Below are 16,055 nucleotides of genomic sequence, written 5' to 3'. Positions count from 1 at the left end.
CCACTGTGCCCACCCACAAGTGAGGGTGCCCAGGAGAGGCTTCCAGGCAGCCGTGCCTGCGGAGGGTCCTGCCATCTGGCAGAGATCAGAGCAGCTCAGCACAAAATCAGGCAGACAACAGAGGAGATACAAACAGATCAGTCAGAGAATCCTGTGAACGGGAGCCATCCACGTGCCAGAAATATCTCACAAACATTTCCTCTGGCATGCTTTCCCTGCAACTCACTTGAACATCATGCTGAACTCCTTAAGGGCCTCCTCGGTGACTCCAGTCGTGTTTCTGAAAAGGAAGAAGCAAAGCTCGTCAACAGTTCCTAAACTGCAGAACTCTGCTGGAGTCCGTTTGCCCCAGGCCAGTGTCTGCATCAGAAGGTGAGGACAAGTGAGCAAACAATACATCACCACAGCTCAACGAATAAATCAATTCCCCCTAGATGTCATCACTGCTAATGGCCAACAGGAACTATTTCCAAAACTGCTAACTTCATCCCTCTGAAGAGAGCCACGAGGTGGTGGGGATTTACGAGCTCACTACACCCATTAGTCAGAGCACAGAAGAGGCTCATTAGCACAGACCACGCAAGGTTTGTTTTCAGACACAAGCAGATGTGTCTCCTGTCTTTTATCCCCCCCAAGTTAGACACGCTTTACGCCACACGTGGGGTAGGCAATACCGAGCTTGAATCTGCTGTTCCAGGTTGTGCTGCATTCTCATCCCCAGCTGGTCAAGCTGGTCCCACTGCTGTGCCAGCCCCACAGTGCTGTGTTCCGTGTATTTGTTGTCCAGGATAAGTGCCTCTTCCATGGCTGCTCCAAGGTCCTCAATCTTCTTCAGCTGGCTCCTCATAGCTCGGATCTCCTGGTGCTTGCGCTGTTAGGAGGGAGTGAGAAGGAGAAAATCAAGGAGTGCAAAAAAACCCTTAAAAAGTCCGAACACAGGCTGGCAGGGGAGGAAGGGTTATACTCTTCTTTTTCTGCTGGGATTATATATATACATATATATATATACACACACTGGGATTTGTGATATAGTATTCAAAACTATGTTTGTCTTCATGCACACTATAGAAACCAACAGGGCTTGCAAACCTGTTCTTCAGAGAAAAAAACCCTCTTATTAGGAAACATGCTGAAAATACTGTATCTTTTCTGCCCTACCCTGCTCATTTAGAAAAAAAGAACAAAAAGGAAAACTACATCAGAGTGGTGTTTAATAGCTTGTGATGCAAGTTGACATCGGATACGTAAATAGGTAATCCCAAAGGTCTCTTCAGTACTCAAAATGTGTAAAATCAATTCAGATTTTGCCATACAATTGCATGCATTTCCATTCCCACCCTGTGTTCCCACGTCATCAGTCGGGAAAGGTGTTTTAGCAATAGGTGAGCATTGCTTACTTTAGTAGCTTCCAACTGTGATTCCAGTGTTCCCGATTCCTCCACCATACAAGACCTAAACACAGAATCACAGTGAGAGAACGCACTTATCCCATAAAAATGGCAGGTGGGGCTTGAAATTAACAGTCCTTCCTTGAAATTAAAAATCTTTACAGCAGTATTATTCTGTAGATATTTAAACATTTTTTGTGTTTCATGTATTCTGACTCATCCTGTTTCAGACTGACATGTACATCTTGGTTCTTATTTCTCTATATAGTTAATTTCTAGCCCCATTTGAAAGGCAACATGATCAGCAGCCACACTTCATGCCAGATCCAAAGCGCCCGCTTTACTGGACCTAATGAAATTAGAAACTTAGTGCAGTCCCACCCCACTCCACCGTGCCCAGCACACACACGCACACACGAACTACAGGTGATTCACTGGAGATGGGCTGGATTTGCCAGTAAGGTACAGGAGCTCTACAGAGGTGTGTTACATGGGAATAAAATAGGGGAAAAAGATCTTGAAAAATACTGTTTTGGTTTAAAAGTAATCTTAATATGGCATAATCTCTGCAGAAAACTACAGACCTCTCCTACACACCAGTGGTTGGTGGACAGTTGCCTTTCCCACCCCACCTCTCCCATCCTGCGCCCAGAGAAACTGAGGCACAGCCACTCCTCTCAGTCCAATTTCCACGCTGAGCTTCTTGGCACACTGCAGTCCCCATGTCAGCATATAAAGGTCACCACTGTGGTGATGGTCTCCAAGATCTACTTCCTATGGACTAGCTATGGAAAGCCTCTGGATGCTGCTCCCCCCCACCCCCCAAGATCCTAAGCAACCTTTAAGCAGCAGTGTTCAAGAATCTCTGTCCTTCCAACATGTATGGTGAGAGTTCATACTGAGCGACCTGTGCACGGACAGCAAGTCTGGGTGCTGTGCAGGTGGGCTGTCCTCTCCTTTGACTCTGTGGTATTTAAGGCACTAAAACCAGGTTCTCATCCCCACTAAAATCTATCCTACGTGCTTTTTGAGCTTCTTGAGAAAGGGATTTCAAGTGCTGAATCACTCTGTAGCAATGAAAACGCACCAAACATCTGGGTGTTTCTCACCACAGGGTTAAGGCTCAGATTCAACGCATGTCTAAAGAGATGAAGCGCACACCCAGAACCCTGAGCAGGAAGCTGGGAACCAGCCGTGGAAAGAGTCAACAGGGAAACAAACCTCCAAGCATCTCTAAGCCGTGAAAGTTAGTTGGAAGGAAAGCGAGCCTTGGAATTAAAAGAGTGCATTTGAAAACCAAAGTGAGGTAAGAAAATAAGAGGAAAAAACCTTCCAGATAGATCATCCCCAACTTCATACTGATAGACACGAATGACACGACGATATGCTATGCTAGTCAAAGAAAAGAAACCAAGTAAATTCCAAAAAGGAAGAAAGAAAGAACAGAGGAAAGAACACACCAGAACACGGCCACCGCAGTGGAGCCACACTCCAAGCCAGCACCACCTTGCAGCAAACACAAGCAAGTACTTAATGAAAGAAAATTATTCAAATGCTGGTTGCACATACACGAAAATAATCTGTTATTATTTTTGTGTAAGTCACAAAAAAGTGAGTCTCACTGAGAGTCAAATTGAAGTCTTGCAGTTAACTCATTTACACTCTTTAAAGGCATTCTTCCTAAACTCCAAATTATTCTTTCTCCCCTCCCAAAAGAAAACCTCCTCCAGGCAGCACTGGGCGCACGCAAGCAGCTACAGCACACTGAAAAGCAAGGTGTACGCATGGCAACTCTTATCTTGAAACTTCCCTGAAGCTCTGCCTGCCCTCTTGCCAAGGAAGGCTAAGCCCAGCCAATGCCTCTTTGAACTAAATCTGCGTTTTTAATCTATTCATGCAGACTTAAGGACAAACTCTGCCTGGCATATCAGCAGCCTTCTGGTAATTTGTTCAACAAAAGAGCTTGGCATGGTGATCTCGAACTCTGACCCTATGTCTTTTAGTAAATGGCTCCTTTCTGTCCACTCATTCTTGGATACCAGAACTAATCTACAACACTACTTTACAAAGGAACAGAGAATTCAGCATCCGTTCCAGGAAAATTTGCTCAGTTCCATTAAACTGTACAACAAAAATGGGGCAAATTATTTTTATCTGGCAGAAACAGCAGAACACAAGACATTGTGATCATTACAGAGCAAATAAGCAGTTATCTGCAAAGATTCCACCCTTTTATTCTGAAAAGCCTTCTCTCTTTATGAGAAAGGCCCCTGCCTCCTCTCCAGCACTTTACACAGGGCTGACACACAGGCCTCCGCACCAGGCCCATCCACGATTTGTTAGCATTTTACATTATGTCTTATTACAAAGCTTCCATTGTGCTGCAGATTTTTAATACTGAAGAAATTTAAATGGACAGACACACGCTCAGAGGGTTTGGCAGTCTGAAGACATTTAGAAGATTTTATTAGTTCCTTTCCACTTCTTGACAAATGACCAGCATGCATCCTCATCAGGAACTATTCCCATGGACACAAAGCGGACTTAAAACTGCCAGCATCAAACTGACTGCAAACCCAGGCAAGTTTGTGGGTTCATGTTGGAAGGTTTTGTTTTCTCCTATCAAGAATATGATCTCTGTGGGGCATGGTTATGCAACAGATTAAAAAATGGGTGGCTCATATTTGCATACTACAGAGTTTTAAGATACATAATTTCAGGAAAGCCTCTTCATAGGAACCTTCCCTCCTCCTTACCCAAAATGGTCAATACTTTGGAGCTTTAATTGTTCTGAGAACAGTTATAATGGAAAAGTTTATTCCACTAGGCAAGGCTCTGATGTTGGAAAACTAAGAATGTCGGCTGTTTTCCAAAGGCAGACTATTCTATGTTCTCCCGTATCTCATCAGATTAAGAGCCTTTTCTTGTGCAAGCCCTCAGAGAAAGCAAGAACAAGAGTCAGGACTTCCACAGTATGCCAGTGGCTACCCATTAATAATTTCTTCTGCTTTTGACTAGGAAATTGTTATCTTTCTACTGGTTTATACTTAATCTACTCCTGTATCTGTGCACCTCAGCCACAGATTGCTCTTTTCAAATAAAAGGGGTTTCAGCGCAGCTTTCACAAGCAATGTAGTGACAGAAGAAAACACACAGACAGAGCAGAACACATCACCAAATTTTTAAAGATATAAAATTCAATACTAACCCATCTAGCAGGTAAGTCCTGTAGAATGTGAAGATCCAAACATCAGGCAGCAGGACAGAGACAAGACAGTAAGAGAGGGACAGAGATTTGGGTGGGAAGCAAACATCAAAAAGTTAAAAATCGTATTTATATTTCATTATTTCATGAAGACACATACAGAACTATTCATAAACACACAGGGACAGAGAATCACAGGATTACAAGAAAACAGAACTCACCTCCTCTGAACCACAACCAGAGTGTGTCACACTTGGCTAACAGCACTGTCCAAGCACAGTTACCTCTGCTTTCTAGAAACATGCTCTTCAGTTCACTGCAATTCTCGACCTTAAGATTTTTTATTTCTAACGCAGGTGATAAATCTTTACTACCCTCTCCCAAGGCATATTACTAGAGAGCACCCCAGGTAAATGATTACAAAGTAGTCTTAAGCTTTTTTCACAGCTTCTTTCTCTATTGAAAATCTAGTTAGATTTCTAATATGCTATTCAATACAAAAGAAGCATTAACAGAAACACCACTGGCACTTCACACCGTCTGCTTCAAGCTGTTTGTTCCCCACCCCCCAGCTGTACTGCAGACTAGTTCAGGAATAACTGGAGAAGAATTAAGTCCTGAGTAACTGGAATTACTACAGGAAAATGAATTCAGAAGCAGAAGTGTTTTTAAAGTCTGGTGTTTCACGGCCTTCCTCTTCCCTGTGGCTAACAGGGCCTCACCTCAAATCCCAACTGCAGGGAATGAACAAGTCCTGAATAGCTGTTTTTCAGCAGGAAACATTTACAACTTAGACAGACCAAAGAGATGTAGGATGGATACAAATATTAGCTTAGTAATTCTGTAAGGGCTGCTCCTGGGAAGACAAACTATACCTGGTCTCCTGAATCCACTGATGGAAAGCATTAGCATGCTGAGCAAATTCCTGGCGCAATTTGTCATTTTCTTCCTGCCTTCGCTGTTCCTTCTGCAGCTCCAATTCACGTTCCTGAGAAATGAACAAAAATAATATCAAACAGAGAAATAATGTGATTGCCCTCATCCTGTCATAAAAACCAAAAACTAAGAGCTGCATACCAGCACAGTTCTGAAGCTCAAAACAAGACTGAGTGCTCAAGGAGCATCCTGGATATCTAGACAAAATCATTTAAGATAACACTACAGAGCATTCCGACTGAAGTCTTGAGAACTGGAATTGAACCAGCAGTTACTTTACTGCATAACATGGACACAAAACATTTTATAGTTAGCAAGCAAGGGGCATGTGCTTTATCTTTTGAAAGACCACAAATGGAAGACCATGAAAACAAGTTTATAGCTAATGAAATTTTTTCTTTGCTGCCAAATTTTGAGATATTTCCATCTGTAGTATAGTGACAAACTTGTGTACTGATTATCTTGGAGGATGACTTCCAGGGAAGACTTGAAAGGTTGTAAACTATGAAAACACTCTCTCTCTCTGTGACTTGCCTTGATAATTTTCTGCAGATTCCTCCAGGTTTCTTCAAGAGCCTCCATAGTAAACCAAGTATATGGGTTGGAGGCTACACGGAAGCTCTTGATTTGGCGATCAAGCTCTGCCAGCTGATTGAAGTCAGCTTGGGCAGAACTAAGTGAAGAACGGAAAGCGTCATGAGCTTCTCGCAGTGCTTTGATTTCTTCCAGTGAGTTACAGCGCACAGGATCTGTCAGGTCCTCTTCAGCATTCTCAAACCAACTGTTGAAGGCAGACGCCTTCTTTGCAAAAGTCAGGAACAGATCCTCAACCTGGAAAAGAGAAAACAATCTAGGTATTCAGTTATGCAGTAATGCAAATATTCTGTATGAGTTGATCTGGAATTAACATGCATCAGTGATAGTTTGCCTTTATTACTTATTTCTTGCAAGAATCTAAAAAATTCTTATGACAAGTCTCCAGGATCTCCATAATCATTAGCTGCAAATCAAAAACTACAGAAGTTACAAGTGTTGTATGTTTTTTTCAAAGAGAATAATAAGATTTTTGTATAGCCCCATGGTTTGGCCACTCACCTTTCTGAAATGCTCCTGAGCCTCCAAGAGTTTCTTTTTCCTGGCAGCAGAATTAGCAAGTAGCTGATTCCAGCGTTTCATCAAGGAAGCATGCCGAGCCTCAATGGCCTTTGACTGGATATGTTTGGCTGCTAGTAGCTGGTCTTTCAGAGCTGTGATGTTTGCAATTCCCTCCTGCTGGAAAGCCTGAAGTCCAGCGTCAAAAGTTTCCTGAAGCATTAAAAGAACAAAATATTTTGGATTGTATTTTTATTTAACTATTCCAATATCCTGCATGTATTTCAAACATAAATACTAGATTCTTGTGTATTCCAGAAGAGTTCACCTGTTCTCTCCATCATGTACGGGGTGGAAGCAGCATTAGCACTAACCTGTTTGGTGAGTAGTGTTTGCACAGAAGAGAGATCGCGTCCATAATCATCTGTCTTCAGACTGTTTTCCTTCTCACCTGGAAAATGAAACAAATGCGGTAAAAATGTCAACCTCTATCTCAAATGTTTCCTCTATTCCAAATAAGGTTACCCTAAAAGCATAAATCAGGTATAGCACTGCTGATTACTTTGGAATTAGGTCTGCTCGTTACAAGAGAAGTGAGAAACTGAGATCTTTTGAAATGAAGGAGCATTTCAGTTTCTTTGTGACAGGATACTGTGCCCCAACATAGAACATACCTATCCATGACTCCACTACATCTGCTTTCCAGTTGAACTGGAGGAAGGCAGAGTTCTCATCCAACTTGGCTTTCCTCTGAGCTGCTGCTTTCTCCAGATCTGACACCTTGCCTCTGAGGCCCTTCATCTTGGCAGTGATGTTCTCCTCGTGGTGATTGTTCTACATGACAGGAGAAAAAAAACCCACCACATACCATATGAGCTTAAGGCATCCTGGAAGTTGGTGACATAGCAAGGATTTCAACTAAAAGACTTTGTTCTCAATGTACATCCACTGTCCAAGAAATAGCTTTGAAAGCAGTTAACACCAACAGCTTATTCAGCTGCAAAAAATGAGTAAAAGCTCTTTTCAAAGAGATGACAAATCAATCCTCAGAGAAGAATAAGTATACTTCAACATGAAAATGTCTTGGGTAGCCTTTGAAGGTTTTTGGGTTTTTTTTTTTATTTACCAGTTTATACTCACCTTTTTAATGAGATCCTCTCCATTAGCACAAACATCGTTCACTCTGTCTTTGTGGACAGTAAAATCAGTCTCGAATGCTTCATGCTTTTTCAGCAAGCCCTGCAAATACAATACACAGTCACTTTTAAAAATAATTTCTCACCACGTATTAAAAATAAAAAAAAGAGAATTTATTGTTATAATCAGCTAGCATAAACTTTTTCTGGCAAAAACTATTAATCTTAGCTGATTAACACAACTTGCTGTTTTTCTGTGGACAAAAGGAGACTGATACTGACTTCAAATATAACTTCAGCCATTTGATTTAACCAGGACTGCCCGTCAGAGGTCAAGAGATGCAAAGCTACACCAACTTGCAAGTCATTTCTACAGGAAATAACATACTTGGAATGCTTTTATAAAATGAATTCACGTTTTTTACAATGTAGGCCTTCAAAAGAAATGAAAAATAGCCTCTAAATTGGAAAGACCGTTAAAGAAAAGGTTCATTAAGCTCTAACCAACAATAATGCAACAAGAACAACAAAGAGCTGACAACTTTCTTCATACCTGGATAGCAGCAAGGGTGTCCCCATAATCCTCGCTGGCTACCAGTGTCATTTTCTCATTGATCCAGGCTTCTTCTTCCTCAACATTTGCTACAAACTGCTGGTACTCCAGAGACTCCTCTAGACGCTGACCCCTGTATGGGAAATGAAAGGTAAAATTAGTCACAGTGTTGCTTTATGGCTTTTAGATATAAGATGTAAAAACAAATTAACAGCAGCAGAAAACTTAAGAATGTACAGAGACTGAACCCTAAACACACAATCACTCACACTTCACTTCTCCAGCAGCAGACTGCCGTGTCTACAGCTCTAAAAATTCACTAGGCCAAAGCCTGCAGCTACTGAAGGACTAAAACGAGTAATTTTCTCCCAACAGCTTCTATTCAGAAAAACATCCTGGTAGTGGATTAAGGCCAGTTAATTTCAAGTCTATGGTTTCTAGCTGGTGCAAGAAAAGGCTAAACACAGCATACCTCAAAAAAACCTCATGTTTCTGCTGAGGAACATTATCACTAAAGCTCTTTTCAATAGTCTCCTAGAGCCTGTCATCACTGACATGTGCTAGTACATCATATTACTAACTAATGACCCGTACCCTAAAACCCTGAAACTCAGTAATATCTGGTCATTATGAGTCCATGTAAATGTTTTAATTAATACTGAATTTTACAAAAACATGTCTCACACACCTAGCAGCTGCCAACTGTTTTAACTCTTTCCAGTGATCCACAAACTGAGCCAGTCTCTGCTGTATCTCCTCCTTTCCAATTGTGTTATCATCTGAAAGCTTCTTACCAGTGTCTAGAACACCCTGCAAAGCAGAGAAACACACAGTTAATGGAACATCACTTGCTTTCTTCTTATGCACTCTATTTGGATTCCAGCAAACCTACCAGTGGCCTTCATATTTGCCACAAGCAAGAAAGACACTGCTTATAGAGAAATATGTCAAGGAGAGAAGCATTTACCTGGATAGCAGGTTCATGGGCAGCTAGTTCTGCTTCTAAGCGCTTGTGTTTTTTCCTAAGGTTCTGCACACCAGTTAGGTCTCTGCCATAGTCCTCTGAGCTAACCAACAGTTTCTTCTCTCTAAGTTCAAGAGGGAAGAGAGAAAGATAAAATTTGAAAATGACTTCTATAGGTGAAACCTGACAAAAGGAAAAAGAAAAAAAAAAAGACTGCAGATAAGAAAATGCTCTACATAGCACAAAAATCTTGGATGTAAAAAATTGTGTACATGAGTTATCAGCAAACAGCAGCTGCCTCCTGGCAGCACATTCAAGAGTAATGTATGGGGGAAAGAAAGGTGACAGAGGGCCTATCATTTCTCTCTGAAGGACAGAGTTTCTCTGTACTGTTTTCTTTCTAAGAACATAGATACCTTTTGTAAAGTTTACATGCTGTTGTCCAATTTTATTTTTTTATTTTACAAGCATGACAAAAAAAAAGTGCTCTAATGTGAATGATTTCTATCAGGCTCACTTCCTTTCCTCCTCCCAGGATACTAACACCAATATGGAAAGAGCATTTGATGAATTACTACAACTGGCTAGAACAAAAAAAATATTTCAAATTGAAAAAGTAAGATTTGAATTTTTGCTAAGAGCTTTCCCAAAAAGACTAGACTAAAATTTCAGTTAACTGGTCCAGGCCTAAACAGCATTACTTTTTCCAGTACAGAGCTTTCCTTCTTGGGGTTTGACCAAAGAAAACTGTAGATAAGAAGCCACACCCGAACTAGTGCTGAAACCATTTTGAATACAGTTTTCCTTGAATGGGGGGTAAAGGTGATTTCTTGTAGAGGCACATACTTGTGGAAAAGGCAAGTTCTAAAACTGTGCTACAGACTATGAATGTTGTTAGCAAGCTGGCAGTAAGCATGTGTCCCCATGCCAGAGCCTAGAACTTCCAAAATACACACTTGATCCAGGATTCCTCATCATCCATATCACGGAAAAACTGATGCAAACGGTGGGACTCATTCAGCTTTGCTCGGCGGGCAGCTGCCATACTCTTAATTCTCTGAAAGCGTCCATTAATGGTCTCACGTTTATCCTTTACTTGGGATGTATCAAAAGCACTGCTGGTCATCAAACTGTCAGCCTGACTGTTCAGGTCCTTGAGACGATCCTGGAAACATGGGTGAAAGTGTGTGAATTGCCTGGATCTCATTTCTGTGTTTGTTACGGCAGTTTAAAAATCATAATGTAACTGCTGTGCAGAGTCACCGTTTTTATTAAGAAAACATGTTTCAACAAGTGTATGACTGCAGCATGTATTGAAGTGTTATCTGTAGAATTTGCTAATTACCGACTTATCTTCCAAAACTAAAACAGAAAGCAATACCTCGTGAGCAGATATATCAGCTTCCAGTAACTGGTGTTTCTTCAGGAGGTTGTTAACTGATGCCAAGTCCTTCCCATAGTCTTCAGATGCCAACAAAGCCTCCACCTGGGGGGGTGGGGAAGGAAAAAAGGGATGGAGAACAAGTTGTGTTTTCACAAAACCTTTGAAATTATAATGTCTTTAAAACCGTGCAAATTAATTCTCTTCTCAAATCTTCTACAGTGAGGATAAACTTTTGCCTCATCACCTGTTTAATTCCTAACAGATTCTATGTAAATATACTACATCTCACCTTATTGTTTATAAATAACAACATAAAAACATCCACAAGATTTTTAGTTGTAATAATTTTTTTTTTTTTAATAAATCTAGACTTGCTCAAAGGTGGACTGGGCTCCACAAAATCTAACATCAGCAAAGGGAATCAAAAATTAGAAAAAAATAAGCCTTACAAGTAAATAATCCCAATCTTGGTTACCTCTGAAAGCCAGAAATCAAAGTCCTTGATTCCAGTATTGAAATTCTGTTGCTTATTAGCTTCTTTCAGTTTCTGACTCTTCTCTGCTGACTTCTGTACCAGGAATTGCCATTGGTCAGCCAGGGCAGCTAGGCGTGCCTGTTATAAAATGGAAAAGATAAATGCTACAAACAAAAACCAAAAGTTCTGATAAATGCAAAACCAGAATAAGGTACAAGTTTTGCTGCTGATTCCAGATAGGCAAATTACACAGTCGCTATTTCATGCTGCCTAGCTATGATTCAGTTCAAATTTTACATCCTGATCATAAGATCAGAAAACTTCTCACCCTTGAGAACAAAGCAGAATGATTACTCTGATTTCTACTGCATAGTTGAAATAGAAAAGCTTCTATAAAACAAGATTTGTTTTTGAGGGACATTCTCCTCCCCCAATTATCCAAACACTTCTCAAAGCAAAAACTAAGCAAATCTTCTAAGACTTGTTGTATCTACCTTCACAGCATCCTCACTGCCAGCACATGCTCCTCTTTCAATCAGCGAGTTCCCCATATCAATGACCCCGCGGATCCGATCTGCATTGGCATGGAGCTCAGCTTCAAAGGCTTGGTGTTTCTGGTGTTTGCTCTGAATATGACAAAAGCAAAACTGTTAGAGACTGGACAAAGGGCTCCTAAATTGTTCTCATGGGTTGAGAGGAGAGCACAAGAGTTATCTACATGCATAAAGAGGTCTGTTTATAGTCTGATCTAAAGAAGTTCTCTCTCTCAGTAGGAATACTTATTGCTCACTCAAATAGTAACTCTCATTAATGTGAGTAACCATCGAGCTTTTACCTAGTGAAACTGTCTGTGAGACAATACATACAACTCAGGCAATATCTTCCGCATTTTACAGATGCCCGTGCAACGTTCCTTGCACTAAGCTTAGCTGTTACTCAAGTAAAGCTTTCTCATTTTCAATGCCATCACCTCTGAAAGCAGCAATTATACATACCCTAAGCAGAAGCACAGTAGATAATCCTTTCTACTCCTCTAGTAATTTCTCAAATTTCTATTTCCCTTCCTCATCCATAGGTAATTAAGAGAAATCACTGCTGCAGCTGCTTTCTGCAGTTTTGGTATTAGTCAAAGTCATATGTGACCACATTATATATTAAAATACTGAATTAACAACCATAAACTCTATAAAAATAACTGTGAATTATTTGTTAAAAAAATTTCTCTGCTGAGTTGAGAGCACCATGAGAACAATAGGAGCCTTGGTGTGGGAGGAAGTGCGCAGTTCTCTCTCATATATCTCATCCACCCACCAGGAAGATAACCGTAGCACAAAAATGACAAGACAGAATTTACAAGTATTAACTGGAAATGCTAGTAACATTGGACATGGGTATACAGTGCCCTGAGAGAATGAAATTAAAGGAATGTTAGATTAAAAATAAAAGATGGAAAATTCTATAGCGCTGGCATGAGAAATTCTGCATGAACTGCTTTATTTTGGGAACTGTTAAACCTGAATGCTGAGATTATAAAAACATACCTTTTAAAGCTAGATTTTCCGACATGTAAAATTCAGCTAAAAAGCTGCCAATTGCATATCTCCATATAATTACCATGACGACAAATCCAAGACAAGCCTTTTTTAATTTAATATAAAATTCTAATTTTTTCAACTAAAAAAAAAAAATTTTTTTCATGTACCACAGCCTAAAGTGACAACCAATGATTCTCTCCTTTTTTACTCTAGTTGCTTCCCCTTTCTTTGTTCTGTCTTCTTCTTCCATATATCCTCATTTTACTCCACTTCTTGGATTCTTACAAGTCCTGTCAGCTTTCCATCTGGTATGTATCTTTTTCTGGAGTGTTCCTTCTGTATTATTCCCTTCTATACTACTGCTGCAAGAACTAAGCCATCTAGGTCTATTTGTTTTATTGAATCCTTCATCTTCAGCATTTGATTCTACAAATGCAAGAGAGTTGGCATTATGCGTGATGTGTTAAATCATCACCACTGAAGATCCAGAAAGGAGGATGACAGGCCCAATAGCCAAATTTCCAAAAAAGCAGGATAGAAACCCATTTTTCTATGGGCTAACTCCTAAAAACCCCCAAACTACATCACTAATGCACTACAAATTAAACAGGTCATGCAGAACACCTGCAAAACAAATACATAAATAAGTGATGCTGAATAGGCATTAACAAAAAAGCCACACCCATAACATGAAGATCAATAGCTGTACCTGGATGTAGGTCAAGAACTAATAGAAAACAAAGAGATTGCATGAACTGATGGATGGAGCAACAGACTGCAACCAGACCTTGTGCTTACACATAAGCTATACAAAGAAAACAAATTCACATACCAGGGCTAGTCCAAACTACTTACCAGCAGTTTGGAAAGCTATAAAACAGATCGAGAGAAGTAGTTCAGTGCATTCATACTACTCCATAAACCAGTATTAAAACATAAGAGGTAACTTTAATTAATTAATCCTTAGGACTGGAAAATAAATGAGACTTCACATTTTAGAACATAAGACAGACATGAGACCCAAGAACTCCATTTCCTTATTTTATTATCTAGATGCTGGGAGAAAGACAGAATAGCTACTCAAGGGGTTTCTTCAGGAAACTTGCTGCTGCAGATACCACATATCTTATTAATTATATGCATCAATAATTACCAAGTGAGTTCTATTTTGGGTCTCCTTTCATGCATAATGAAACTTCCATTTTCTCCTTGTTCAAGGGAGACCAAGTCCAACATGGTGTATTATTCTGTTATCACTGAACAAGAATTCTTGAGCATGTTTTTTCAAACCAGACTATACTTTGCAAAGTTAAAAATTAAATTTTGATTTTTTGAGCTGAGAATCATATTCACCTGGATATTTGTGGGATCCTTGTATGATTCATCACTTGCAGTTTGGAGCTTTTCACTGATCCAAGCTTCTATTTCATCCACATCACGACTGAACTGCTGGAGTGTCTGAGATTCTCCTAGCTTCGATCTCTTTTCAATCATCTGAGCTTTCAGACGAAGCCACCTGTATGCAATTAGATATGTATGTTGAATGAAAAACTAGGACTGCACATGGCACCACGTTTAACAGCTACAAAACCTTGCCAAAGGGCATTATCTTTCTGCATCCCATCTAACAGAGCAATACTGACCTGTCCAGAACCTCATTGCGTCTGTTAGCAATGACTCCTTTTGCATAATGATCAGCAGAGATCAACTGGTCAGCAAAAGACTGTAAGACCGCAATTTTCTCTTCCTATTAAAAACAGAAGCCATAAATTAGAACTGTGGTTCCTTAAAGTCAAGTGATGAGCAGCATCTGGAACAGAACAAGGCTTTTTTTCCTTCTTTAAATACACATTATTGTAAATGTGACTCTATGAAGAAAGACTGTCTTCTGCAGGAGTGGAAATCTTAACTTCAAAACATCTTTCACTTGTGGCATTTAGGAAAAAAGTTATCTTTTGGACTTGAAGCTACAGCAGTACAATCTCTCAAGAAAACCAGGTAGTGTTCTTTTACAAGTAACTGAAAACATACATTTTTCTGTTGCAAAAAAAAAAGAAATCTGTTTCCAATCAGTAAGAGATTTACACAAATACTTGCCACTATTTCTACACCGTTCGTAGACAGTGAAATACATCCCTATCTGCATTAGCCGCTTCTAGACGTCTGCTACAGATCCCAAATGGCTGAATATTTAGAACTGAACTTTAGAAGCCATACACAGTAGTAACTTCTTCTGCTAATAATCTGCATAAGAAAAAAAAAATATTTTCCCCTTACTTCAGCAACACTCCTCACCTGGACGTTGATTGCCTTATCAAAATCTTCATGCTTCTTGATGAGCGCCTCCACACTGTCTAAGGAGTCTCCTTTATCTTCTGTATTTAGGAAAGCCTCTCGGGCAGCCATCCAGTTTTCAGCTTGTTCACAGTCCCGATGAAACAGCTAGGGAGAAAAAACTCCAAAGCATGAGAAAGACAGACCAAAAGCACTGCTCATCACTATGTAAGAATAACTCTTAGGAATTATTTTTCTTTTTAAAAAGGCAGTAGAGTACCTGTAGTTCTAGGCACTGGTCTAGCATCATTCTGCGCTGGACCCAGGCCTTCTCTAGGTCTGTCCGTTCTTGATCTAGAATATCCAGTTTCTCCTTGATCTCTGGGCTGGCATAGTGTCCATGAGCCAGAAGTTGTTGTCCAAACTGTTCAAATGCCTGGAAAGTGCCAGCCCTTGCATCTATTTCAGTGCGGTGTTCCTGCAAGGTACAGAGATGCGTTATTAAATAGATGGCAGAGCTAGAACTGATCTATTTTTGGAACTCTAAATGGAAAGCATCAGAAAAAGAAACATTTGTTGATGTTTATGATACACACTTATCTTTCACATACCTGGTGCCTTTCCAATAAAGCTTCAGCTCCAGTCACATCCTTTGCAAGTTCATCTGAGGAGACTAGGCCCCGGATTCCATTGATCCAAGACATAAGGTCCCTGTGAACACATACTAATGAGAGAATTTTTCCCTCCCTCCATTGAAATAAGTCAGAACAGGAAAAACAGTCCTTTTTTGAACCCTCCCCAGAAATACTCCTGTGGAACAATATGCCATATATACTTTACTAATAATATACCAGACAGACAAACTGGGAGGGAGGGGAATAGCATCTTTACCTGAAGTCACTGAGGAAACGCTGCAGGTCATGAGAATCTCCAAGCTTCTCTTTGCGCTGGTCAGCACGTTTTCCCAGACTATTCCAAGCCTGATTCAACTCAGTACATTTTTCTTGGAGATCCTCAGCAGATTCTGGATGTGACTGAATCAGACGCTGGGCAGTTTCACCGAGAGAATTCACCTAGAATTAGAGAAAGGGAAATGAACACAATGAAAACAAG

At 40.2% G+C, this 16,055-nt stretch overlaps 1 protein-coding gene across 19 annotated transcripts in view; it reads right to left on the bottom strand.

Moving 5' to 3' along the window:
• Window positions 1-16,055, bottom strand: part of SPTAN1 (spectrin alpha, non-erythrocytic 1) — a 52,941-nt gene that overhangs the window by 1,927 nt on the left and 34,959 nt on the right. For 6 of the 19 annotated variants that reach the window (XM_075055840.1, XM_075055838.1, XM_075055843.1 and 3 more), the window contains 25 exons: window positions 15,834-16,015; window positions 15,554-15,653; window positions 15,223-15,420; window positions 14,964-15,110; window positions 14,312-14,415; window positions 14,022-14,184; window positions 13,524-13,538; window positions 11,628-11,759; window positions 11,134-11,271; window positions 10,656-10,760; window positions 10,231-10,439; window positions 9,278-9,398; window positions 8,999-9,120; window positions 8,311-8,443; window positions 7,762-7,860; window positions 7,296-7,455; window positions 6,996-7,072; window positions 6,625-6,834; window positions 6,064-6,360; window positions 5,469-5,581; window positions 4,597-4,614; window positions 2,718-2,780; window positions 1,398-1,452; window positions 675-871; window positions 227-280 (listed from right to left, as the gene is read on the bottom strand). In XM_075055840.1, coding sequence (XP_074911941.1) covers window positions 227-280; window positions 675-871; window positions 1,398-1,452; window positions 2,718-2,780; window positions 4,597-4,614; window positions 5,469-5,581; window positions 6,064-6,360; window positions 6,625-6,834; window positions 6,996-7,072; window positions 7,296-7,455; window positions 7,762-7,860; window positions 8,311-8,443; window positions 8,999-9,120; window positions 9,278-9,398; window positions 10,231-10,439; window positions 10,656-10,760; window positions 11,134-11,271; window positions 11,628-11,759; window positions 13,524-13,538; window positions 14,022-14,184; window positions 14,312-14,415; window positions 14,964-15,110; window positions 15,223-15,420; window positions 15,554-15,653; window positions 15,834-16,015 — 3,212 coding nt within the window. The remainder of the gene's footprint in view (window positions 1-226; window positions 281-674; window positions 872-1,397; window positions 1,453-2,717; window positions 2,781-4,596; window positions 4,615-5,468; window positions 5,582-6,063; window positions 6,361-6,624; window positions 6,835-6,995; window positions 7,073-7,295; window positions 7,456-7,761; window positions 7,861-8,310; window positions 8,444-8,998; window positions 9,121-9,277; window positions 9,399-10,230; window positions 10,440-10,655; window positions 10,761-11,133; window positions 11,272-11,627; window positions 11,760-13,523; window positions 13,539-14,021; window positions 14,185-14,311; window positions 14,416-14,963; window positions 15,111-15,222; window positions 15,421-15,553; window positions 15,654-15,833; window positions 16,016-16,055) is intronic. The other 13 variants (XM_075055839.1, XM_075055847.1, XM_075055850.1 and 10 more) reach the window with 5 other exon arrangements.

Source organism: Buteo buteo, chromosome 23 (genome assembly GCF_964188355.1).
Source record: "Buteo buteo chromosome 23, bButBut1.hap1.1, whole genome shotgun sequence".
Lineage (NCBI taxonomy): Eukaryota > Metazoa > Chordata > Aves > Accipitriformes > Accipitridae > Buteo > Buteo buteo.
This window is presented reverse-complemented; position numbering and strand designations above follow the sequence as displayed.